General features: G+C 42.1%; 1 protein-coding gene across 1 annotated transcript in view; it reads right to left on the bottom strand.

Moving 5' to 3' along the window:
• The window catches only part of LOC141132844 (aldo-keto reductase family 1 member D1-like), a 67,406-nt gene extending 51,307 nt beyond the window's left edge, over window positions 1–16,099 (bottom strand). Inside the window, exon 1 of the mRNA XM_073621765.1 lies at window positions 15,916–16,099. Within this exon, the coding sequence (XP_073477866.1) occupies window positions 15,916–16,008 (93 nt within the window). The 5' untranslated portion in view covers window positions 16,009–16,099. The remainder of the gene's footprint in view (window positions 1–15,915) is intronic.
• Between the last annotated feature and the right edge of the window lie 9,550 nt (window positions 16,100–25,649).

Here is a 25,649-nt window from a genome sequence, read left to right as displayed (position 1 = left end):
CTTGTATAACAGTGTAAATTTGTGGTCCCCTCAAAATAACTCAACACACAGCCATTAATGTCTAAACCGCTGGCAACAAAAGTGAGTACACCCCTAAGTGAAAATGTCCAAATTGGGCCCAAAGCGTCAATATTGTGTGGCCACCATTATTTTCCAGCACTGCCTTAACCCTCTTGGGCATGGAGTTCACCAGAGCTTCACAGGTTGCCACTGGAGTCCTCTTCCATTCCTCCATGATGACATCACGTAGGCGGTGAATGTTAGAGAAGTTCCGCTCCTCCACCTTCCATTTAAGAATGCCCCACAGATGCTCAATAGGGTTTAGGTCTGGAGACATGCTTGGCCAGTCCATCCCCTCTATCCTCAGCTTCTTTAGCAAGGCAGTGGTTGTCTTGGAGGTGTGTTTGGGGTCATTACCATGCTGGAATACTGTCCTGCGGCCCAGTCTCTGAAGGGGGATCATGCTCTGCTTCAGTATGTCACAGTACATGTTGGCATTCATGGTTCCCTCAATGAATTGTAGCTCCCCAGTGCCGGCAGCTCTCATGCAGCTCCAGACCATGACACTCCCACCACCATGCTTGACTGTAGGCAAGACACACTTGTCTTTGTACTCCTCACCTGGTTGCCGCCACACATGCTTGACACCATCTGAACCAAATAAGTTTATTTTGGTCTCTTTAGACCACAGGTCATGGTTCTAGTAATCCATGTCCTTTGTCTGCTTGTCTTCAGCAGACTTTCTTGTGCATCATCTTTAGAAGAGGCTTCCTTCTGGGACGGCAGCCGTGCAGACCAATTTGATGCAGTGTGCGGCGTATGGTCTGAGCACTGACAGGCTGACCCCCCCCCCTTAAACCTCTGCAGCAATGCTGGCAGCACTCATACGTGTATTTCCCAAAGACAACCTCTGGATATGACACTGAGCTTGTGCACTCAACTTCTTTGGTCGACCATGCCGAGGCCTGTTCTGAGTGGAACCTGTCCTGTTAAGCCGCTGTATGGTCTTGGCCACCGTGCTGCAGCTCAGTTTCAGGGTCTTGGCAATCTTCTTATAGCCTAGGCCATCTTTATGTAGAGCAACAATTCTTTTTTCAGATCCTCAGAGAGTTCTTTGCCATGTTGAACTTCCAGTGACCAGTATGAGAGAGTGAGAGTGATAACACCAAATGTAACACACCTGCTCCCCATTCACACCTGAGACCTTGTAACACTAACGAGTCACATGACACCGGGGAGGGAAAATGGCTAATTGGGCCCAATTCGGACATTTTCACTTAGGGGTGTACTCACTTTTGTTGCCAGAGGTTTAGACATTAATGGCTGTGTGTTGAGTTATTTTGAGGGGACAGCAAATTTACACTGTTGCATAAGCTGTACACTCACTACTTTACATTGTAGTGAAGTGTCATTTCTTCAGTGTTGTCACATGAAAAGATATAATAAAATATTTACAAAAATGTGAGGTGTGTACTTACTTTTGTGAGAAAAAAAAAAAAAAAATATATATATATATATATATATATATATATATATATATATATATATATATATATATATATATACACACACATACAATATATACTAACAGATAGTCTGCCACTGCTTTTCAAAACTGAATTTTATACTGGTTCATAGAAGATTTGCTTTGCCTTCCATTCCCATAGCTCTTGGCAGTGAATGTGTTAAAGTTGAACTGCCTTTACCCCGGCTTAAGTGTCCTGGCTGCAAGGCTCTTAGGAACTTTGAGGGATTCCTCAAACATAAAGGGAGACGGCAGCCAATTTCCAACAACACGGAAAAGCAAATAAATGTACAACGCTGCACATTTTTCCTCCTCACCCGTTATTATGGGAAGAGCTGGAGAACATTCAGCTTGTTGTGGGCCATGTGGCTTAGTAAAATATGCTTAAAGGGAACCTAAACTATTTTCAGACATTATTACTGCTTGAAAGTACATATTTACCTAGCTTTTTGTGCTTTTAATTATTTGATGTTCCATATTTTAATTATTTGATTATTCTGGTACAGATCTGTAAATGCTCCCTCTAGTGGTCATCTGCATGAAAGAGAATGTGAATTGCATTTACAAGTCTGCATGAATAAAAAGGAAGTACTGTGGTCTTGGTAAGAAGTAATTCATAAAGGGAAATGTTACTCTTTACATATTTATTTCAGAAAGCTGCACCTTTCATTGATAGTTCTCAAACATTTTTGGCAACCTGGCACAGAACTAAATTTACTGTGCTTGACTCCTCCAAGCAATAGGTGCTATAGCCCCTGGCAGTGATCATTGTAATCTCACGACAGGGAAACCTCCCGCTGTCAGAATACAATAGTGCAGCAGGAGGGATTCCTTCATCCACACTGATTATGTGAATAGGGGAATCAAGCCATTGTTTTTCCCTTTAACCCATGGTGGAAGGAAAGAAAATTCTATACCAGACAAATTTCAATCCATGTATGGGCACCCTGGTTGTACACAAGTCAATCCATTGATTGACTTTTGCACAACTAGCCTGTCACATTTTTCTTAAACAATTAGGTCCACCGGCTATAGCCGGCAACACTAATCCTTGTGTTCTGTCGGAAGGGAAGGCTCCCCGCCAGCAGAACACAATAGTGCTATGGGAGGAATAACCCCATCAACACTGACTGTGTTGTTGGGGGAATCAAGCGATTTTCTTTCCATCTACCCATGGTGGAACAAAAAGAAAATTGCATAATGTATGGCCTGCCTTAGACTTTGCACTGTTTTGAGGCACGTACATTTTTTAATGTTCAATTAAGCTTTAATGACTGAGATAAGCTTAGCGATAAGCTGTCCTACAACTGGCCATAGACAGGGGAAAGTCTTCATTATATTAAAACATTTAAAACATGTTTGGATTATTAAAGAGCATTATTTCAGTATATACTGTTGCCCTTTTGTTTTCAATTTTTTATATGACTTCTTATGACTGTTGGCCAGTCACATGAAACAAGGGCCCTTCTTCTTTGGATCTAGTGCCAGTGGTACGTGTTCTTTCTTGATGCAGAGAGCTTTCTGGATCATTACACTGAGTGCCGCGTGTCATAATGACACCGCCTAAGGAGATGGGTACTTGACATTCTGTACTCATCCTTTCAGAAAACTGAGAGCCTCGGGTAATAAAAAGAAATTACTACAGAGGACAGTACCAAAGAGGCGGTCAGAGCAGGGGCCCCCCTACCCACAGCCGCTCTGTCTATACATGCATCCGGCTCCTTTCAGGACGCCGGATGCATAAATTCCACCGGGGGGGGGTGTGTGTTTTTTTGAAGCACCCGATTAGAACCAGAGGCTCTAATAGGCTTCAAAATAGGGTGGGCTCGGGGTGCAGAGCATTGCGCTGTGAGCTCACTCAGATGTGTTACAATAGCGAATTAATATTCGCTATTAAAACACCTCCTCCTGGCCAATCAGGAAGTGAAGAGAAGCATCCGATTTTCTGCCGAGGAGGGAAGAAACAGAAGCCGCGGAGAGCAGGGGAAAGGAAAAAGGCCTGCCGGGATGCCCACGGAGAGCAGGGGGAAGGGGAAGTCGCCGCCGGGATGCCCACGGAGAGCAGGGGAAGCCGCCCTCGGGATGCCCACGGAGAGCAGGGGAAGCCGCCCTCGGGATGCCCATGGAGAGCAGGGGAAGCCGCCGGCGAAACCCGGGAGAAGCGCTGCCCGCCAATAGATGGGGTAAGTGCTCCGGACGTGGGTGGGGGGTGGGGATAATGGTGCCACTGTTTGCCGCTCCCCCTAAAAAAAAACAACGGTCAACACTGGGTCAGAGTTGTATTTGTTACCTCCTTGAAAAAAAGAAATTGACCAGAATTGGGCAATCCACTTGCAGTGAGCCCAGGCTGTCATAGACACACCCCTTGTCTAGAACCTCAATACAGTACTGCAGAGAATGGCTCTCTGCAAGACCGAAGATCGCTCACCACTGACACAGAGATAGAGGACCACGAGAAGTCATGCTACTGACCATACGACCCCTAGATTTAAAGAGACTCTGTCACATGTTAATAAAAAAACAAAAAACAAAAGGACCTACAAAAAAAAAAAAAGGAGAGGTTATGCTAATGTATTTGGCCATCCATTACTCTGATCTTCACTCTCTGGCAAGTGTGTTGTAAACTTAGCCCCCTCTTCCACACTGTGCTTTCTTCTGCCAGCCCCTATATCACTGCAGGACCCAATAGTGCCATAGGAGGCGGCAGAATGAATGACTATGCACTGCAGTGGGATGCAGGTATCCAAGACTCACGAAGAACAGGTCAGTATAAACCATTTTCTTTGGCAAATTCTTTTTATTGAATTGAAAAGGTAAACTTTCAAAGAAAAACAAAGCCTATTGGGAATACCCAGACTTAGAAAAAAAAACATAAAAACATAACTATAAGCATAACTATAAGCAAGCAATTGTGCTGCAAGTTTGAAAATGACTTGCTAAGCTATTGCTAGACTTGCCAGGCTTCACAAGTTTGTTGCACAATTGCAGCAAGTCCGCATTGTATGACTCCGGATCAACTTTCTTTGCAAACATTCTGCAAGTCTGCTGCAAGTTCTGGTTCGGTTATGTTGTGCAATAGTCCTCCCACCACAGGGGTCACTGTGGCTGAATTTTCATGCTGTAGATTTGCAGAGCTCTTGCTGTAGACTCACCACTGCAACTTTGCAAATCATTTTCAAACTTGCAGCACAATTGCTTGTTATCTGGGTGGACTCTGTCCAGATGTGCCATACCTTAGAATAACTAGGACTCTGCATTCACTATATCTGGTCTCCCACAGTACACAGAACTTCAAAATGTAATTATTTTAGTAAAAATAAACTGCCAAATACTTTTTCTCATCAGCAGTATATAGGAGTCTTGTGACTTCTATCAGTGTCCGGCCAACACTGGTTAAAGCTTTTAGGAGGAGTTTTAAAAAGAAAAAAAGAAAAAAACCCTCTCTAGCAATATACACTAAACTGAGCATGTGCAGAGTGCCCCGAAGGCTCTGTTCTACCAGCAGATGGATTGGGGACACTAAAAGGGGAGGATCAGAGAAAACAAGATCAAACAGACATTTCACACAATGTAGAGTATAACCCCTAAGTTCCACAGTGAGTATAACAAGCATGCTTTACTGCATATACAGACTGATTTTACTGTTGTGGGTTTAGTAACACTTTAAAGTGGAAGTTCAGCCTAAAACCAAATTCTCTAAGTCTGCTTGCATCCACAATTTAAAAACTAACCTATCTAGCCCTGTAAAGCAAAAATTGCTATACATACCTTTTCTGAAGCCGATCAGGTCTAGTCTCCAGTGGCGGAAGCTCTGCTGAGGAGACAGTTGACAGCGGCTGGGAAGGGACGTCACCCATAGAGTTACTATGGGGCTTCCATTGTCGGCTGCCTCTCCTGCACACTCCCACATACTGAAGCCCCCGCCTGCAGCTCAGCATGGGACTGGACCGTGTGGCTGTAGAATAGGTATGTAAAGCGATTTTTGCTTTACAGGGCTAGATAGATTAGTCTCAGATTATGGATGCAAGTAGATTTTAGTTTTAGACCGAACTTCTACTTTAACCACTTCCGGACTGCCCACCATCGTTATACGTCGGTATTTTGAAGAGGAATATCGCTGTTATGGCAGCAGCCAGCTGCCATAACCCCAGTAACCTCTTCTTCAGTGAGCGGTCCGGTTTCAGATAACAGTGGTCTCTGCGGTGGATTCGCTTTGCTTCGGTGCCCTCCGTCAGCGGCGGAGGCGATCGGATCTTCACCCTTGCTGGGCATGGAGACGAAGGAGGGGAAGATGGCCCCCAACTGTCTCCATAACAATGCAAGGCAGAAGCGACGTCAAAACGTCACTTCCGCCCATAGCTCTTAAAGGGCCTTTTTTTTTAATTTTTTTTTTTTTTTTTAAAAGACAATTTTTTTTTTATTGCATTTTAGTGTAAATATGAGATCTGAGGTCTTTTTGATCCCAGATCTCATATTTAAGAGGTCCTGTCATGCTTTTTTTCTATTACCAGGGATGTTTACATTCCTTGTAATAGGAATAAAAGTGACCCAATTTTTATTTTTTTTTAAAACAGTGTAAAAATAAAAAGTTAAAATAAGAAAGAAAAATAATTTTTTTTGTAAACGCGCCCCGTCCCGACGAGCTCGCGTGCAGAAGCGAACGCATACGTGATATCGCCTGCATATGAAAACTGTGTTCAACCACACATGTGAGGTATCACCACGATCGGTAGAGCGAGAGCTATGATTTTAGCTCTAGACCTCCTCTGTAACTCAAAACATGCAACCTGTAGAATTTTTTAAATGTCACCTATGGAGATTTTTAAGGGAAAGTTTGTCATTCCACAAGCGGCCGCAATTTTGAAGCGTGACATGTTAGGTATTAATTTACTCGTGTAACATTATCTTTCACAATATAAAAAAAAAAAATTGGGTTAACTTTACTGTTGTTTTATTTTTTAATTCAAAAAAGTGTATTTTTTCCAAAAAAAGTGCGCTTGTAAGACCGCCATTTTATTCCCTAGGGCAGTAATGGTGAACCTTGGCACCCCAGATGTTTTGGAACTACATTTCCCATGATGCTCAAGTACACTGCAGAGTGCATGAGCATCATGGGAAATGTAGTTCCAAAACATCTGGGGTGCCAAGGTTCGCCATCACTGCTCTAGGGTGTTAGAAAAAAAAAATGTATAATGTTTGTGGGTTCTAAGTAATTTTCTAGCAAAAAAACCTGTTTTGAACTTGTAAACAACAAATCTCAGAAAGAGGCTTGATCCTTAACCACTTAGCGACTGGCTGCTGTACATATACGTTGGCACTTTAAAGATGGATATCTCGGTAACGGCAGCAGCTGCTGCCTCAACCGAGGTGTCCATCTTTGCAGGAGCCGATTGTGTTTACGATAATGGTGGTCTCTGCGGCGGATTTGCGGACCTGTCATGTCTGTGGTATGGAGATGAGTGAGGGGAAGATGGCCCCCACCCGTCTCCATACCATAGGAGGGCGGAAGCGACGTCATAACGTCAGCTCCGCCCATACGTCTTAAAGGGACATTTTTTGTTGTCATTTTTCAAATGACCTTTTTTTTTTTTTTCTGCATTTAAATCCATATATGAGATCTGAGGACTTTTTGGCCCCAGATCTCATATTTAAGAAGACCTGTCATGCTTTTTTCTATTACAAGGGATGTGTACATTCATTGTAATAGGAATAAAAGTGATCCTTTTTTTTTTTTTTTTTTTTAAACAGTGAAAAAAATAAATAAAAAAAAAAAAAAAAAATAAGTAAAAAAAAAAAATTTTTTTTTAAAGTGCCCCATCCCGATGAGCTCGCGCGCAGAAGCGAACGTATCCGCATTGGTGGTCAAACCACACGTGTGAGGTATCGCTGCAATCGTTAGAGCGAGAGCAATAATTCTAGCCCTAGACCTCCTCTGTAACTCAAAACATGCAACCTGTAGAATTTTTTAAATGTCGCCTATGGAGATTTTTAAGGATAAATGTTTGCCGCCATTCCACAAGCGGGCGCAATTTTGAAGCGTGACATGTTTGGTATCAATTTACTTGGCGTAACATTATCTTTCACAATAAAGAAAAAAACTTTACCGTTTTTTTTTAATTAAAAAAAGTGAATTTTTTCCACAAAAAGTGCGCTTGTAAGACCGCAATACGGCGCGAAAAAAAATATTGCAATGACCGCCATTTTATTCTCCAGGGTGTTAGAAGAAAAATATATATTGTTTGGGGGTTCTAAGTAATTTTCTAGCAAAAAAAAACTGTTTTAAACTTGTAAACACCCAAGGCTGGTCCTTAAGTGGTTAAGGGGTACAAAAATAGCTGTTACAGAGCGGATACACCTGGAAACATCTGCCCAAAAGGACCTAATTACTGGACAGTTCCAAAACACATGCAAGAACGTTGCTGGATCCTCTGAGCAATGTCAGCGTGTAGATGCATGTAAAGGAAAGATTGTGTGTAATTATTGGGAAGTAAAATAAACTCCATGGAGAGTTTTAAATTTAATCAACCGGTCCTGGGTAGAGGCCAGTTGTTGCATAGGATATTCTCATATGTCCTCCCAGTCTTCAGAGACCAACCCCAGCACCTCCTCACACCAGCAAAATAACAAGTTGTCAAGACGGTCATGGACAGTGGGTTGAAGGGCTCTTTATATAGTGGGAAGTGGTTTCACCAGAGATTCATTGCACAGTAGAGATTAGATCCCTGAGACTGCAAAGGTGATCGATTGACTGCAAAAATTGCAAATTAAATGCATGGCATAGCTCGGTGTTTCCCAACCTTTTTTCAGTCAAGGTACCCTTTAAACTTATGGATAGTCTCGAGGACACCCCATTCTAAAATGGAAAAGACTATTCTAATAACTTTACAGAATGCAGCAACATCCACACGTAGGGCACCCGATGTTAGAGTTGATTTATTCCTCCAAAGCAAAATACACTTTTGCACACTGGTACTGACTAGTATTCCAATATTTCTCTTTTCCCTTAATTTCTCTCCATTAGCTAATGTCACCCCAGTGCTGAGGGAGAGATGCACAGGAGGGTCAAACAAGGATGCTGTGGAGGCAATAGGCATCTTCTTTATCAACTGATGACATCATTGGTTGTTAGGATGCCAGTGTCTAGAAAGTCGTAATGGTGCATAATGAAAACCCAAGACAAGAAACTAGCCAAATGACCCTGATCAAAAGTTTACATACCCTGGTGATTTTGGTCTGATAACATGCACACAAGTTGACACAAAGGGGTTTGAATGGCTATGTTCAAGTTAATCAAGAAGAAGTGGAAAATGAGGGGTTCTGTTGAAACCAAAACCACGGTCAGGTAGACCAACTAAAATTTCAGCCAACAACTGCTAGGAAAATTGTTCGAGATGCAAAGAAAATCCATGCATAACTTCAGGTGAAATACAGGACTCTCTGAAATCATGTGGTGTGGCTGTTGCAAGATGCACAATAAGGAGGCACTTGAAGAAAGATGGGTTGCATAGTCGAGTCGCCAGAAGAAAGCCATTACTACGCAAATGCCACAAAGTATCCCGCTTACAATACGCCAAACAGCACAGAGACAAGCCTCAAACCTTCTGCCACAAAGTCATTTGGAGTGATGAGACCAAAAGTGAGCTTTTTAAACACAACCATAAACACTACATTTGTAGAGGAGTCAACAAGCCCTACGATGAAAGGTACAGAGGTGGATCGCTGATGTTTTTGGGGTTTGTGAGCTACAAAGGCACAGGAAACTTGGTCAAAATTGTTGGCAAGATGAATGCAGTATGTTATCAAATAATACTGGAGGAACATTTGCATTCATCAGCCAGGAAGCTGCACATGGGATGTATTTGGACACTCCAACATGACGATCCAAAACACAAGGCCAAGTCGACCTGTCATTGGCTACAGCAGAATAAAGTGAAGGCCATCTCAGCCTCCTGACCTCAATATCATTGAGCCACTCTGTGGAGATCTCAAGTGTGCAGCTCATGCAAGACAGCCCAAGAATTTACAGGAACAGAGGCTTTTTGCCAAGAGGAACGGCAGCTTTACCATCTGAGAAGATAAAGAGCCTCATCCACAAATACCACAAAAGACTTCAAGCTGTCATTGATGTTAAAGGGAGCAATACACGGTATTAAGAACTGGGCTATGTAAACTTTTGAATCAGGGTCATTTGGGTAGTTTCTGTTGCCATTATGATTAAAAAAAAAAAGTAAACACAGTTGATTGATAATAAATGGCTTCAGCCAAACACTAACCATGAGTGAAACATAAGTTTTTGTGTCATCATTCATATTCTCTGAAAAATGGCCAAGAAATCATACATTCTGCCAGGGTATGTAAACTTATGAGCACAACTGTAGATGTTCCTGTTTTAATCATCAACCATGTGAGTTTCTAAATGTTGTACCTTCATTAAATGTAACTGTACTGCTACACTTAGAGGCGCCTCTCTTCTCTTTTATACCGAGTTGTGACAAGACGCTACTTGTAGATCAAGACATTGCTTGTATATCAAGTCAAAATTTATTTACAAATTTTGCTTGTCTTGCAAAATGCTTTCAAACCAAGTTACTTTCAAACCAACATTTTACTGTACATAAAATATGCAAAGTGGTTGGAGGGCAGCTTCAGAATGGCAAAGATGTTTTTATTACAGATTATGTGAGCAGACTGCAGTTCCTCTTTAACCATAAAAGCGTATTAGGCAGCCAATGATGAGAGAACACAGGATGTTTCAATTACCATAAACCTTCTTCTTTAGCGGGTCATTTTAAAGCGGAGTTCCACCCAAAAGTGGAACTTCCACTCATTTGTCTCCCCCCCCCTCCGGTGCCACATTTGGCACCTTTCGGAGGGGAGCGGATACCTGTTTTAGTACCCTATCCGCACTCCTGGGACACCGGGCCCATCAGAAGCTCAGCTCCCTCCTCCTTTCCCCCGCTGCTGGGCCAGTAGGAGAGCATAGCGGTGCCTCACGCATGCGCAGTATGGACCCAGCGTGAAGCCGTAATGCTTCACTACCAGACTCCCTTAGCAGCAATGGCGGCGGCAGCACTCGACAGCTGATGGAAATCATCATCAGTGGTGCCAACATCGTTGGACTCCAGGACAGGTAATTGTCCTATTATTAAAAATCATCAGCTGCAGTATTTGTAGCTGCTGGCTTTTAATTTTTGCAGGGGTGGGCGGAACTCTGCTTTAAGGAATGTAAAAAGTAAAAATAATGTTACTGCACAGGTGATAACAACCCAAGCAGGGCTGGTGCAAGGATTTTTGACACCCTAGGCGAAACCTCATTTTGCAGCCCTCCTCCTTGGCTCCACCCCTTTGCCCTGCCCATGTATACCCCACCTTTTTAATGAAGCGCCCATCAAATGCAGCCCACCAGCGCCCATCAATGCAGTCTCACCAGCACCCATCAATTAATGTTTGCTTGTTTCCATTCATTCGGGAGTCGGGACACAGTCCTCCGCCGCCGCTGCGCCTCTGACACTATGTGCAAACGGAGCGGCGGCTGCCTGCTGATGCTGAAACTTAGTTGCTTGCTGCAGAGAGAAGAGAGTAGGAACACCAGTGGCTGAGCGCCCTAGGCAGCAGTGTGCCCTAGGCGGCTGCCTAGTTTGCCTAGTGGTAGCATCGTCGTGAAAACAAGTGAAATAAAGATGCTTGCAATATTACAATAGAACCAATTGTGCAAAAAGCATACAAAATAAAAATTGCAGTGCTAAATAAATGAAGTCCAAAGTAAATCATTAAAAAAATAGTCCATATAGTGCTTGAACACTAAAGTGCATAGTGACAGATGAAAAAAAAAGTTAATTGAAGTAATATCCAAAGATTGTTTAGATGAATATCCACCTGGTGGACCTCCACCGTGATAATAAACAGGATGTGAGCTTACCAGATCTCTAGACTCCACATTATAGGAGTGTTTAGATAACGATCCAGCACTCAAAGCGAATCCTTCAGTGGTTAGACCGGAAAGGAAGGCAACATGGCTGGCCAAACAAATCCATGGTGTTCCTCAGACGTGACCAATAAGGTAGGAAAAAGGGGTCCACATAGTGTAAAACACTTTTGAGAAAAAGTTACTAAACACTTACAGCAATCCAGTGAATAGTCAGCGGTTAAAATGGTAGTTCCCAGGATAAAAACAACTTGTATACAAGTTCAATTGATGTGGTTAGTTTAGACATTGAAGATACTTTCTCCATATTAGTCATCTCTAACAAATCAAAATATCTTAAAACAAAACTACAAATGACACCCAAGACCTTGTCAACTGACACCCAGCTGGTGTTATGAATTTGAAATGACAAAAAACGCAAATGATATATATTAAATGAAATGGCTGAAAATAATATTCACATCTAGGCATACTAAAGTGAACCCGTGTTTACAAAAACCCAAATGGCCATGAAAACTTTAAAGCAGAACTTCACCCTAAAAGGGGAAGTTCTGCTTTATGCCTTCCTCCCCCTCGCCTCTTCTTCTTTTGTAACTTTTTTTTGGGGGTACCAGGTTTTGACAGGTGGTACCTGCCCCCACTTCCGGTCGGATCGCCCCCCCCCTCCCCCGACCACTTGCGCAGTGGGAAGCAGGATGTGAAACCGCAAGGAGTCACAGCCGGCTTGCCACAGTCAACCAACTTCTGTGATCTCTGGCCCCTCCTATCCAACGTCATATGAATGAATATTGGTTAGTAAAGCAGCTCATTATGGTGATGTGCCAATAGAAAGGCAAATGATGTGGGAGAGGACAGGTCCAGGTCAACGATCATGGAAGTAGAGGTAACAAAGATTCTAGTAGTACAGGTGGGATAGGACAGGAACAGACAACAGCAGTAACAAAGGTGACAGTAGTACAGGTAGGAAAGGACAGATAAGAGGAAGAGTAGTAACAGATGTTATAGTAGTATAGGTGGAATAAGGCAGCAGTAACAGAGGTGACAGTAATACAGGTGGGCTAGGACAGAGACATGGAGCAGCTATAACAAATGTGACAGTAGTACAGGTCGGATAGGAACGGTGCAGCTGTAACAGAGAGGTAATAGTAGTACAGGTGGGCTAGGACAGGAATAGGAAGCAGCAGTAACATAGGTGACAGTAGTACCGGTGGGATAGCAGGTAGGACAGGACAGGGAGCAGCAATAACCGATGACAGCAGTACACATGGGATAAGACGGGAGCAACAGAGACAGTAGCAGTCAGTACATTAGAGGGGGGAGAATATGGCAAGGTAGAAGTAGTTCATGTGGGATAGGACAGGGACTTGTAGTAGAATTCAGGAAATCATGGGATCAGCAGCAGAGGTGCAATACAGGAGGGATAGTATATGGAACTATACAGCAGTAGCAGATCTGGCATCCAGTACATGAAAAGCACCAGCAGTAATAAAAGCAACAAAAATCACTATAATTAGAGAGATCAGGAGCAGAAGTTGTAGTAGTAGTAGTGTGAGTAGGATAGGATAAAGAGAGTAACTGCAGAAAAATAGAGGAGCCAGTAGAAGGCAGTACAGTATAGAGGTTTGATGTACAGGTCGCAGTATTGCAGGTGGGAAAGGCAGGGATAGATAGAGCAGAAACAAAGGGAACCAAATGAAAAGTACAGCAGTTATAAGAGCACAAGATTTTATCAATGTATATCAATGTATTTATCAATGTATAATATGGTATATATATTGTCTTTTAAATAAAATAAAAAAAGTTTTTATTATATATATATATATATATATATACACACACACACACACGATATATTGTCAAAATGAACTTTAATGGCAACTAAGGGTCCAAGCTCAACCCCTGAAAAACAACCCCACACCATAATCCCCCCTCCACCAAATGATCTGTACCACTGCACAAAGCAAGGTCCATAAAGACATAGATGAGCAAGTTTGGGGTGGAGGAACTTGACTGGCATGCACATAATGACCTCAACCCGACAGAAAATCTTTGGGATAATTTAGAGCGGAGATTGCAAGCCAGGCCTTCTCATCCAACATCAGTGCCTGACCTCACAAATCAAATGTGCTTCTGGAAGAATGGTCAAACATTCCCATAGACACAATACTAAACCTTGTGGACAGCCTTCCCAGAAAAGTTGAAGCTGTTATAGCTGTAAAGGGTGGGCCAACTCAATATTGAACCCTACGGACTAAGACTGGGATGCCATTAAAGTTCATGTGTGTGTAAAGGCGTCTGAATACACACACACATATATATATATATATATATATATATATATATATATATATATATATATATATATTATTTTATTATTTATTTATTTCAGGTACTTATATAGCGCCGTCAATTTACGCAGCGCTTTACATATATATATTATACATTCACATCAGTCCCTATACCCTCAAGGAGCTTACAATCTAAGGTCCCTAACTCACATTCATACCTATACTAGGGCCGATTTAGACAGGATCCAGTTAACCTACCAGCATGTCTTTGGAGTGTGGGAGGAAACCGGAGTACCCGGAGGAAACCCACGCAGACACAGGGAGAACATGCAAACTCCAGGCAGGTAGTGTCGTGGTCGGGATTCGAACCAGTGACCCTTCTTACTGCTAGGCGAGAGTGCTACCCACTGCGCCACTGTGCCGCCCATTATATATATATACACACACACACATATACATAGAGATCTCTGTAGAATGCAATTAATCTTTACTTTCGAAAATCCATCTTCATGCAAAAACAATTGATCCGACATGCAACTGTACACTTTCAAGCAACACTCTGACACTCTGCTCTTTCTCGAACCATGTGTTGAGTGTTGATTGAAACCGTACTGTTGCTTTATACAGATCTCATCCTCATCTTTTGCTGTTTATCATCGGTGGATTGATTGGGAGCCCGCGGTTGATGTGATCTCAGTGTATAACAGGACAGGAGTGACTCACTCTACTTTCAGTGTGTATATTTTTTTTTTCCTGAATGTAGACATGTAGCGAGTCCATTTACGCATTAAAAGGAAGCTCGTTAAGACTGGTAGAATAGTATTGTCAGAATCTTCGTCAGTGAATTCTATTCAAATAGGTGATTGTTAATTATTTACGGTATCAAAGTGGTGTATATAGGGATCTCTCCTGTTTCGCTATTGTATTCTGATAGTGGGCACTCCCCCCCCCCCCCATCAGAATACACAGATCAGCGCTGCAGCCATTAACTTCAAGCGCTGATTGAATGTTAGTTTTCCAGCACGACCGTTCAAAAGAAGCCACATACTGAATATGGTCCGATTCCCACTGGACCGGAATTTTGGTACGTTGGGTGGTCTTAAAGCGGTTGTATACTCCGCTTGGACATTTTTATCTACAGGTAAAAATAATAAGGCTTACCTGTAGGTAAAATGAATATCTCCTAAACCATGTAGTTTTAGGAGATATTCACCCTTCACCGCTGACGTCAGAGGCGCATGCTCAGTGAAGGTCCAGCGCAGGTCCGGCGTAGCGCGCAGGAGTCCTCCGTACCGGTGCGCTATGCTGGACCTTCGCCGAGCATGCGCCTCTGATGTCAGAGGCTGCATGAAGGCGGCTCCGGCCTCTCACAATGCTGAAGCCCGCGACCCCGGAAGAAACGGCGAGGCAACATGGCAGCCACCACAGCACTGACCGGGTTGGGCTGCGGGATCTTCGTTCTAAGGTAAGCATTTCATAATGTGCTAGTATGCGATGCATGCTAGCACATTATGCGATTGTCATGCAGGTTTTATTTTTTTTCCCCCTTCAGTGGTTTACTACTGCTTTAAGTATTTAAATGTTACTTGCTAATAGTACTGCTTGGACCTTGAAGATTGGGACATACCCCGAAAGCTTGTCCTGAAAAATTTATAAAAAAAAGTATCACGGACAGTACTCAATTTTCTCTGTCACAATTGCACTAATACGGCTACAATCACATCAAGTATTGCTTATAGTAAATAGCATTATTAAGGGTAACTGATATTACCTGTGTACAAGGGTGGGAAATAATGCCATTGTGTATTAAACAATAGAAGAAGTAACCCGAAGCCAAGGGACATAGTTTGTGAACAACAAGCTCAGAAGCGTTTGCCAATCAGACACCCCTTATTCTCTAATAATCTGCATTATATAGTACAGTTGGGATATAGCCAATACAGGTGGTAATACATATGATAGAACAGATATAAATAGTTAGTACAGGACGCCCCCCCCCAACAATAATAGTAGAAGTAGGTAGATTGGGGGGATTTTAAGTGATAAAAGTTAATTGTAGAACAGAATACAGCAGTAGAGATGATAATAGTTTAGGGACAGATCCAGCAGTGATAATAATTGGGGTAGTAGTAGTTGAGTCATTATGTCCCAGTAAAGAAAGTATTATCCGGACTCACCGTACGGGGGGAAGCGTAAGTACCCAGTCCCAGCAGGGGGATGCTGTTACCATCATTGAGGGGGACATGGTGTTGCTCTCTGGATAGCTCCATGGTTCACTTCACTGGGGACATCAAGCTGTACTCAACCTAGGCAGACCAAGCAGCAGATAAGGAGCTCCTGGAGGCGGAGGGGGGAGTGGAGGAGGCTGGAGAAAGGAGGGACATGGTGGCTGATCTACAGGGATAATATTACTTTTCTAGTTCTTTTAAGGCACTCCTCTACAGATACATTGCCTGCCAAGATTTACACTACACAGCACTTTCATTTATCTGCAACATTGTACTATATAATTCTAGTGCAATCACTAGACACAGTGATCATTGGATTCAATGTGATTCCACTGTCATATGTCTGTGAATGGAGTGCTGTCCCCCAAGTACCTCTTCACACCGGGGGAATTTTGCCGCACTAAAATGCACCTTCCCAGCACGGCAAAAGTGCAGGAAAAATATTCCCCTTTAAATCCTAACTTAACTCTTTAAATCAGTTTGCTGTGCTTTTGAAAATTCCTGCTTGCTCAATCATTAGTACCCTGTTTGAAAAAACGCACCCTATGCTATAGTCAAAGCAAATGCACTGCGTTTTTTTTAAGTCTATTTTTTTTTTTTTTTTGTTACGTGTCCATTTTTTGCCAGGTGACCAGGGATGAAAAAACATGCAAAACACATTGTGCTTTGTTCAATTTTAACACTGCATTAAAAAAAAAAAAATGGCAATATTCATTCTCAAAAAGTGCATATTGCATTTTACAGTGTACCGATGTGAACTGGCCCTTGATGCGTTCCGGATGTTTTTCCACATGCACGTTTTTAATGCGTTCCAGTGCGTTTTTTATGTGGTCCAGTGCATCTTTTCTTAACCTTTAGGGCCAGTCCACACCATAGAAAAGCAGTCCGGATGCTTTTCTGCATGCACGTTTGACATATTTTTGATGCGTTCTAGTGGGTTTTTTATGCGTTCCAGTGCGGTTTTGGTGCATTTGTGATGCAGGGCCAGTTCACACCATAGAAACGTAGTCCAGATGCATTCCAGATGCTTTTCTGCATACGTGTTTGAGATATTTTTGATGCGTTCTAGTGGGTTTTTGGTACGTTTTTGACGCAGTCCAGTGAATCTTTTCCCCCTCCTTTTTTCTTAAGCTCTGGCTCACGTTGGTGCAATTTGACATGTCAAATCGGCGGCAATTGCCGGCAATAGCACCGTCCTAATCAGTGCGACGCCGCACCGATTTCAAAAAGTAGTTTATGTACTACTTTTTGCGATTTCAGGGTGCGATTTCCATTGACATTCGTGCAGAAACCCGCACGGATGTCTGTGAAATCACAGCCAAAATCTGGAGTGACATGCAGGAGTGAAATGGTGCGAGTTCAGCTGAACTTGCACAGCTTCATTCCCACAGCTCAGTGTGAACCTGGGCTAAAGAAGGACATGTGTGTTCCAGTGCGTTTTTTTAAATTTTTTTTTTAAATTTTTTTTTATTGCATTTTCAAGACAAACAATACATATACAACTTAAAAACTAAAAAGGAAAAAAAAAAAAAAAAAAAAAAAAAAAAACTGTGGTGCCTATATAAAGTATCCCACACATCACATGACAAGATATTATAATTTGTGTTATTTATCACATGATGAGTTAACCGATGGCTCGCTTCTTTTGTATCTATTTAGAGGTCACTTGAGACGTCAAGTCCTCTCTCCAATCGTAGCCAATAAGTTCTCACCACTTCCCCCCCCCGCAACCCCCATCATATTATTTGAAGACTCAACCAGCTGTTTCCACATCCTCTAACCATGTACGCCAGACTCTATCGTACTTCAGCGGGCACCCTCTATTGAAGTATGTGTCTTTATATAGAGGAAGGTTATTATTGACCAGACTTTTCCATTGTGTCAATGAAGGGGGAGTGGGCTTCTTCCATTGCATGGCAATGTTTTTCCGGGCATAGAATAGCAATAGCCCTACCAATGTGCGTTTTGCCATTGTTGGTACAAGTGTTTCAATTAACCCCAATAGACAGACTTCCATGGCATGTGGTAGTGTAGTTGATGCAACTCTATTTACCGTGTCGAGTACCTCACTCCAATATTGCTGAATTTTAGGGCAATGCCAGAAAATATGAGAGAAATCTCCTGGGGAGATTCCACATCTCCAGCACTCCGATGGACATGTAGGGTTCATTTTATAGAGTCTATGTGGAGTAAAGTACGCTCTATGCACTATTTTAAATTGGATCAGCCTATCCCGCATAGAAACTAAGGAGCGGAAAGGGAAATCCCAAACATCATCCCAATCATCATTGTCCAGCGAGGGTATATCAAGCTGCCAGCGAGACCAGAGCTTATCTAAAGATAGGAGAGACACATAGACCAAATGCTCATAAAGCTGTGAGGTAGGTTTCTCTGTACATTTAGTTCTAAGTGTCTTCTCCAGTCCTGACTGGACAACGATGCAGGAAGCGCGTGGAAACTGCGCAGCAAAAGCATGTGACAATTGGAGATAGCGAAATTGGTAATGATGAGGTATGTTATACATGGACGAAAGGTGGGAAAGGGGAGATAATGACATTTGTGACACTATGTGAGAGATAATTTTTATACCATATTTAGTCCATGCAAAGGGGTCTGGAAGTTTGTAAATGTGTGGCAAAGTAGGGTTCAGCCAGATCGGGGTGTTAGGAGAGATCTCGGTTGGTTTGTATTTTTCTATATCTAGACCTGCCCGCCAAGCCCGCAGGGTGGTATGCATAGAGGGTGTCAAATGATATGGGGCTCGAGGGCCTCTGAATATCAGAAATTGCAAAGCTTCAAAAGAGCCCACTATCGTGGCCTCTAGGGCTGTGGAAGAGTTAGTTTTGTCAGGGTGCAGCCACCAGGCCACTGTCACCAGTTGGGTAGCCAGAAAATATTTGTAGCAATCAGGAAATGCCATACCACCCTGCGTTGTCGGCCGCATCAAAGTCGACAGCCGATATCTGGGTGGCGAGGAGCCCCAGATAAAGGATGAGAACAATTGATTCATTGTATTAAAAAAAGATTTAGGTATCCACTGAGGGGAGTGGCGGAACAAATACGTGAATTTGGGGATAATTTTCATTTTAAGGAGATTTACTCGTCCCCAGACTGACAGAGGTAAATTACTCCACGTTTTAAGTTTTGTCTTAGTGTCCAAGAGTAAAGGGGTAAGGTTAAGCGAGATGAAATCTGATGCTTGTGTGGATATATGGACCCCCAGGTACTTGAAAGTTTCCACCCATTTTAGTGAACAGTCTGGGGAGGAAGTAGTTTTGGCCGCCTGGTCTATCGGAAAAAGTATGGACTTGGACCAGTTGACCTTTAGCCCGGTGACTCCTGCAAAGGTTCCAGTGCGTTTTTAATGCATTTTACAGGATTCCAGTACAGTCCAGTGCAGGAAAAATGCAACATGTTCTACTTTTTTTTAATTTATTTTTTTATCTGGAACACACTGGAACTGCAAGCACTGGTGTGAACTGTGCCATTTTAAACCATATACCCTACTTTCCATGCATTTTTGATGCAGAAAAACAATACACTGGCCCACAGTCCAATGCATTTTTCCCCCTCTTTTTGTTAACCTTAAATAAGGACATGTGTGTTCCAGTGTGTTCTGGTGCATTCCAGTGCGTTTTTGATGCATTTTACAGCGTTCCAGTACAGTCCAGTGCAGGAAAAATGCAGCATGTTCTACTTTTTTTCTGGAACTGACTGCACTGCTGTGAACTATGCAATTGAAAACCATATAACTTACTTTCCATGCGTTTTTGATGCAGAAAAAAAACGCACTGGACTGTATGTGGTGTGAACATGTGTGTTTCGGTGCGTTTCTAGTGTGTTTTGATGCATTTTACCGCGTTCCAGTAAAGTCCAGTGCAGAAAAAATGCAGCATGTTTGGGCCAGTTCACATCACATGCAGTCCAGTGCGTTTTTTTTCTGTACCAAAAACACATGGAAAGAGGTGGAGCATAAGTGGTAAGCAATACGTCACGTCCGTTCTCTCCAATCTTCTGGTTTTTGGCTAGGCCAGCCATGGAACGCACGCCGTTACCATGCCGATCATACGGAAGTCGGTCACAGTTGGTTAGCAGATGTAATAATCGATATAATTATTAATATTATATCTGTGTATTAATTTGTCTAGTCCCTATAATTAGTTGGTCTATTAAACTCTGAGCACATGCTATTGTTAATATCACAATAATACCAGGTTAGCTATGAAACCAAACACACGGTGCTGCTAGTAAAACAATATCTTATTTTATTTCCCAAGGAGTTAGGAAACTATCATAAAAGTATTAAAAGGGTATTACAATGTTACATAGCTTACAATCAGAACACACTTTACTAACAGCACATCTCTACAACATATAACAACAATGAAATATCAAAGATACTTATCACACATGGTTTCCTCTGTAGGTTCTGGATGATAAAAGGGGTTTGGGCCTCATGGAATATAGGCCCAAGCCCTCGGTCAGAGCAAGGTCCCAAGATAGCATAAGGAGACCCTTACAGCAGGCTTCTCAGCAACCAAGAGGGAGAACAAAAGCCTGTGTGTCCCTTACATTCAAACATACACGCCCACTCGTAGCCACCCCCATTTGCCTTTTATCCAATATACATTGCCGAGAGGTATCCCTTCGTCTCTATTAGTCCTGTGTCAAATCTTCAATAGACATCTTGGCAGCAGTGGTCTCTTTGCAACTTTGTACTCACACATGTCACAGCAGGTGGGCTCGAGCCAAGGCATTGTTCTTCTGATCACAAAGCTTTGATGTGTTTCATTCCTACCTGACTGTGTCAAACAGGAAGTGAAATACCAGAAGTAAGATATTAAACCATGTTGCTATCCAACATATGCCGCTTTGCGCCTAAAGGGCGCATACCACCCTTCTTCAGACCTGGCTCCTATTGAACAGTCCATAACTGTTTCCTCCCCAACATGTGTTTCCAAGCCAGTACCTATAGAACAGTCTTTAACCGTCTTAACGTGTTGTGTTTTCAACGTGTCCAGAAACAGCCCCTATGGAACCGTCCATAAATGTCTTAATGCATGTTGCGCCTCTCAACATAGGCCTCAGAACCAGCTCCTGTGGAACAGTCCATAACGGTCCTAACGTGCTGTGTTTCCCAACACGTGCCGCTTTGTTACTGTGTGACACACCAACATCATTCTTCCGTGACAGCTCCCATGTCACCATTCTGTAGCTTCTTCTTTCTAACATCTTCATGAAGGGGTATAAAACAGGCAAGGGGTGTCCATACACTCATCATTCACCAGCACACATCCAGAGCAGCATCTTAACCAGCTTTCAGATATAGAGTCTGGAGGAGGGCCTTTTGCCCATGTTACTAGCTTAAAATATACCTTTATCATATTATACCATGACATAAATCACCCATTACCATAATATATACATATATACCTATGACCCATCAGATTTCAGGCATGTCAGTGGTATTGCAGGGCTCTGACTTGGCAGCAAAGTTACGTCAATACATGTCATACATTAAAAAACCTTTTCTTCTTTCAATTCCTTCCTTCAACAAAAAAAAACAACATATTTTACATTTCAGGTTCTGACAGATTGGATGTGTATATTCCTTCCCCAACCTCCAACCCATTGCACATGTATCAATAGCATTGGTACCCCTGATGACGTCAGTTGTGAGGAAACGGCCGTAGGGTCACAACACTGAACGCACCGCGCATGCGCACCTTCTGTTTAAACGGCGATAGTGTCGTTTTTCAGCTTTTAATCGATTGTAATAGTTTTTTGTACTTTACTTGCCTGAATCATGGAATAAATAGCCGAAAGTTATTTGCACCAGCGGGGCCTTCTTTCCCTTTTGTTTCCTTTCTAGGCACCTAACAAATATTTTTTATGCTGGATGTGCTGGAGTCATTACAAGCGGTCCTATGAGAGGTGATCCTGCGATAGGATTATATGAGGCTTCTGTGGCGGTTGCTGGCTGGCTGTCCTTGAAGGAGTTTGACGCACCCACTCAGCGGTGTCCTTTGAATTACTCCCAGAGTGATCTGATCTCGTCTTCTAAGCCTGTTTGGACCCCCCTGAATAAGGGCGGTCACAGGCTTTTTGGTAAGCCTTCAATTTTACTACCTGGTGGTGGGCAACATTGTATGTAAGGATCCATCCTCACACCTGCATGGAAGGTGTATGTTGAAGCTCCATCCCTGCACCTCTATAGAGTATCTACAATACATCTGGACTTTTATGTTTTATTCACATTTATATATTTTCACTGTTTTTATTTGAGCACCCTATATATTGCTGGAATAATTGTATGAGCACCTCATATACTATATAAGTGTTTAATAAGTTCTCACTTTTACTATTGGGTAAATGGTGAATGATGGAAACTCATTTCTGAATCTGCATGGAAAGTTTATTCATTTATTTATTTTTTTTGTTGTTACATATATGCTTTTTTGACTTAACACCTTAAGAACAGCTTATATATATCACGAAACACATGGTTTTTGTTATTGTATTTGTAATAGTAATCATCACTATTTAATAGTCCAGCGCTGCACTTTTTAAAATTATTTATGTTTGTGTGCCCTCATATCGGGGTTATAGTGCATAGAAGCAGGACCGTTCATTCATTTTTTCACTAACCTGTATCACTAATATTTTAAGCACTGAGCGCAATCCTTTCCTTTGTATGTATCAATAGCATGTTTGCATTCTTCAGGAGAGACTCCGGCAAAAATGTTTCACAAGTCTCGTTGATGGGCAACGTCCTTCAGATCCAGCATTAGCCCTAAATTGTCCATAAGCAAAAACAAGTATTAAACTGAATCTTTTCGTTTGTCCCTTCTCTCCTGTTTATCAGAACAAATTTGTGGTGTAGTATGGCCGAAACAAACTGCCAACCAGATGAACATCTGTCATCCCTGTTCCAGAGACCTCTCCAATCACGCTTCACCAGGACTCTGGAAGTGAAAAAAACAAGAGCAGAATCAAATTCTTATCCATAATATCTGCTCGCTTACTACGTTTACTTATAGTTCCTTCCTTGGAACCAGGAACTTAGTATTCCTGGTTTCTGCAACCCTGACCAACCTATCAAAACCTTCATGACCGCTTTAGGCTGAACCCACTCTAAAATGGATCCCCCTGGTATGATCAAAAATTTTAAAAAAATGAACTTGAACGTTGCTTCTCAAAATTCAAAATTTTAAGCATTAAAAAGACAATGCATTATCTGTACTTTCAGACCTATGCACCAACCCCCCTTTCAGGTGGACAAAGCGTACACCTTGTAACTTTTCCCACCTGAATGAACATAAAACAAAGAGAGAAAAAAAAACGAACTCTAGAAGCTAGAATGGCCTCCTACCAACAACTCTTGTCTTAAATCAACAAAATGTATTCAGCTGCAGGACATATCCCATGACCATCTACTGTATTCAGCTGCTAATTGACGGAATGGCCAATTACCCCCCTTTCAGGTGGACTAAACAATAATTTCTCCACTTGAACAAACAAAAATAAAATGGATGACTAAATAAATACCAAAAATATTTAAAAAAATTAAAAAACTTAACAAAAAAATTAAAATTCTGCCCATTATTACACAAAAACAACATGACAAGACAACCACCATAAGACAATGACAAACACTCAACTTTTAACTAAAGACATCCATGGATTTTCCTCCTGAGAAGAGTAAGTGCTCATTTCCATCTGAAAGACAATTAGTTAAAGCGGGGGTCCACCTATCTATCGTTTTTTTTTTTTTGGAGTTCATTCACAAACTTTTCTTCTCATTATTATCTACTCACATGTTCTGTGTAATAAGTCCGCCTGTGTCCGATTTCGTTGTAAAGAATAACTTATAAAATTAACTGAAGGCGGTTTCCATCTTCATTGTGGGCATTTGAAGCCCACAAGCATGTATTTCCTGGATGCGGTGAATGCTGTGCTCCCAGCATTCACCGAGATGTTGTGATGACGATGTTGCACAATGCATGCTGGGAAGCCTGAGACTAGCTCCCAGGGGACTGTGAGAGGTCTGGGAGAGGCTAGAAACACGCCTACTCCCATGGGAGGAAAACCAGGAAGTGCTAAGAAGATTAGAAAAAAAAAGGTAATTACGGCGATTTAAATTTTTTTACACAGCATGTCAGCATCTAGGCAAGGAAGAGAATGCATAGAGATAATGTTCAAAATTTGGGTGGAACACCGCTTTAATGGGAAAAACAAAAAAACAAAACATCTGTACTTCATCACAACATTTGTAACTTCACTTGTAACACTTGAAACCCTTAATGCCTAACTATTGTTTATCTTATTTTTTCATTGTTTGCAAACAATTACTAATTAATGAGCTCATGGTACCATTTGATAATCGATTATGCCTTTACCTTAACCTAACCCCTGTTTTGCTAAATGTGCCCACTGTTGTTCTCTCTTTGAAGAACCTGCAAACAAACACAGATATTAGTATCCAAACCAGTTTTATCTTCTTCCAAGGTCTCTGAAAAAGGAACACAAAGACGGTGATTACACACAATTATCATGACAATTGACCTTTTAAGTCCCCCAAGCCTTTTCCCATTAATTGTAATGTAGAGGAACATTTGCTATGTATAAGGTTTAGATGTGAGCATCGTATATAAATAAAATATGGCAAGGAGCATCCATGCAGCTCACTAAGTGCTGCTAACATTGTTTCTCCCAGTGCTACATTTGAATAACCATGCAGCTACCTCCATTTTGACTCTATGTAACTGTTGTCCATATTGGCGATCTTCAGTCTGTAGTCTCCGCATTTGGGTCTTTAAAGGGAAATGGGTCTGATTACTACAGCCTCCATGCTTTGGGTTGCTACCCCATCGGGCAGAATACACTTCATAATGCCTTGGGGTTGTTTTGGGGTACTGCGATCTTCTTTTGATACCGTTATTTGCCGCCCAACAATATTTAGCGATGTGACCCCCCCTTTTACACAAAAAACATTTGAGGGCTGGTCTCTCTGTATAGGCCCTTCTTTGAGCATACGGCAGTGGAAACTCACATTGCTGGACATTATTACTACGATTACTATGCTTGGAATAGTTAGACTTTACACTTTCACCGTCTGAGGAGTCATCAGAAGTTTCAACTCCTGAATCACTTTCAAGCACAGTTATCGCATTTTTATTTACATCTCCACCGTTGATTTCTATCATAGCACCATCACTTGCAGCAATAAGAGCGTCTGGTTTTTCTGCATGCTTCACTTCTATCTTTGCTGAGCACTGCGCATGTGTGGGGGGTACCTCCACCATTGCACATGCAGCTTTTGCATGTTTGGAGGACAACTCCGTTATGGCTGCCTGTGCACCCTGTAATTCTGGGGTTTCCTGCTCCATGCTAGCAATGTTATGGGCTTACAAAATCTATGTCCATGCCTATTCCATTTAGAACGTCTGAACTCTCTCTGCCTTCCTGTACCTCTGCTTATTACGGATACACCTGCCTTTGACCCATATTCCCTATCACTGGACTCTTGACAGAAGTCTCGCAGGATATTGACAAAATTTTGGTAGGATCTAGCATTCCTCAGAGCCATTCTAATGGGATAGCTTACATAACACTTATTGGCCATTGAGTATATGAAACTTGTATCATCCTCCAATAAGTCAGGACAGTTGAACACTTTCGTA

This window comes from Aquarana catesbeiana, linkage group LG03 (assembly GCF_042186555.1).
Source record: "Aquarana catesbeiana isolate 2022-GZ linkage group LG03, ASM4218655v1, whole genome shotgun sequence".
NCBI lineage: Eukaryota > Metazoa > Chordata > Amphibia > Anura > Ranidae > Aquarana > Aquarana catesbeiana.
The sequence above is the reverse complement of the archived record's forward strand: the minus strand, read 5'-3'. Positions and strand labels throughout refer to the sequence as shown.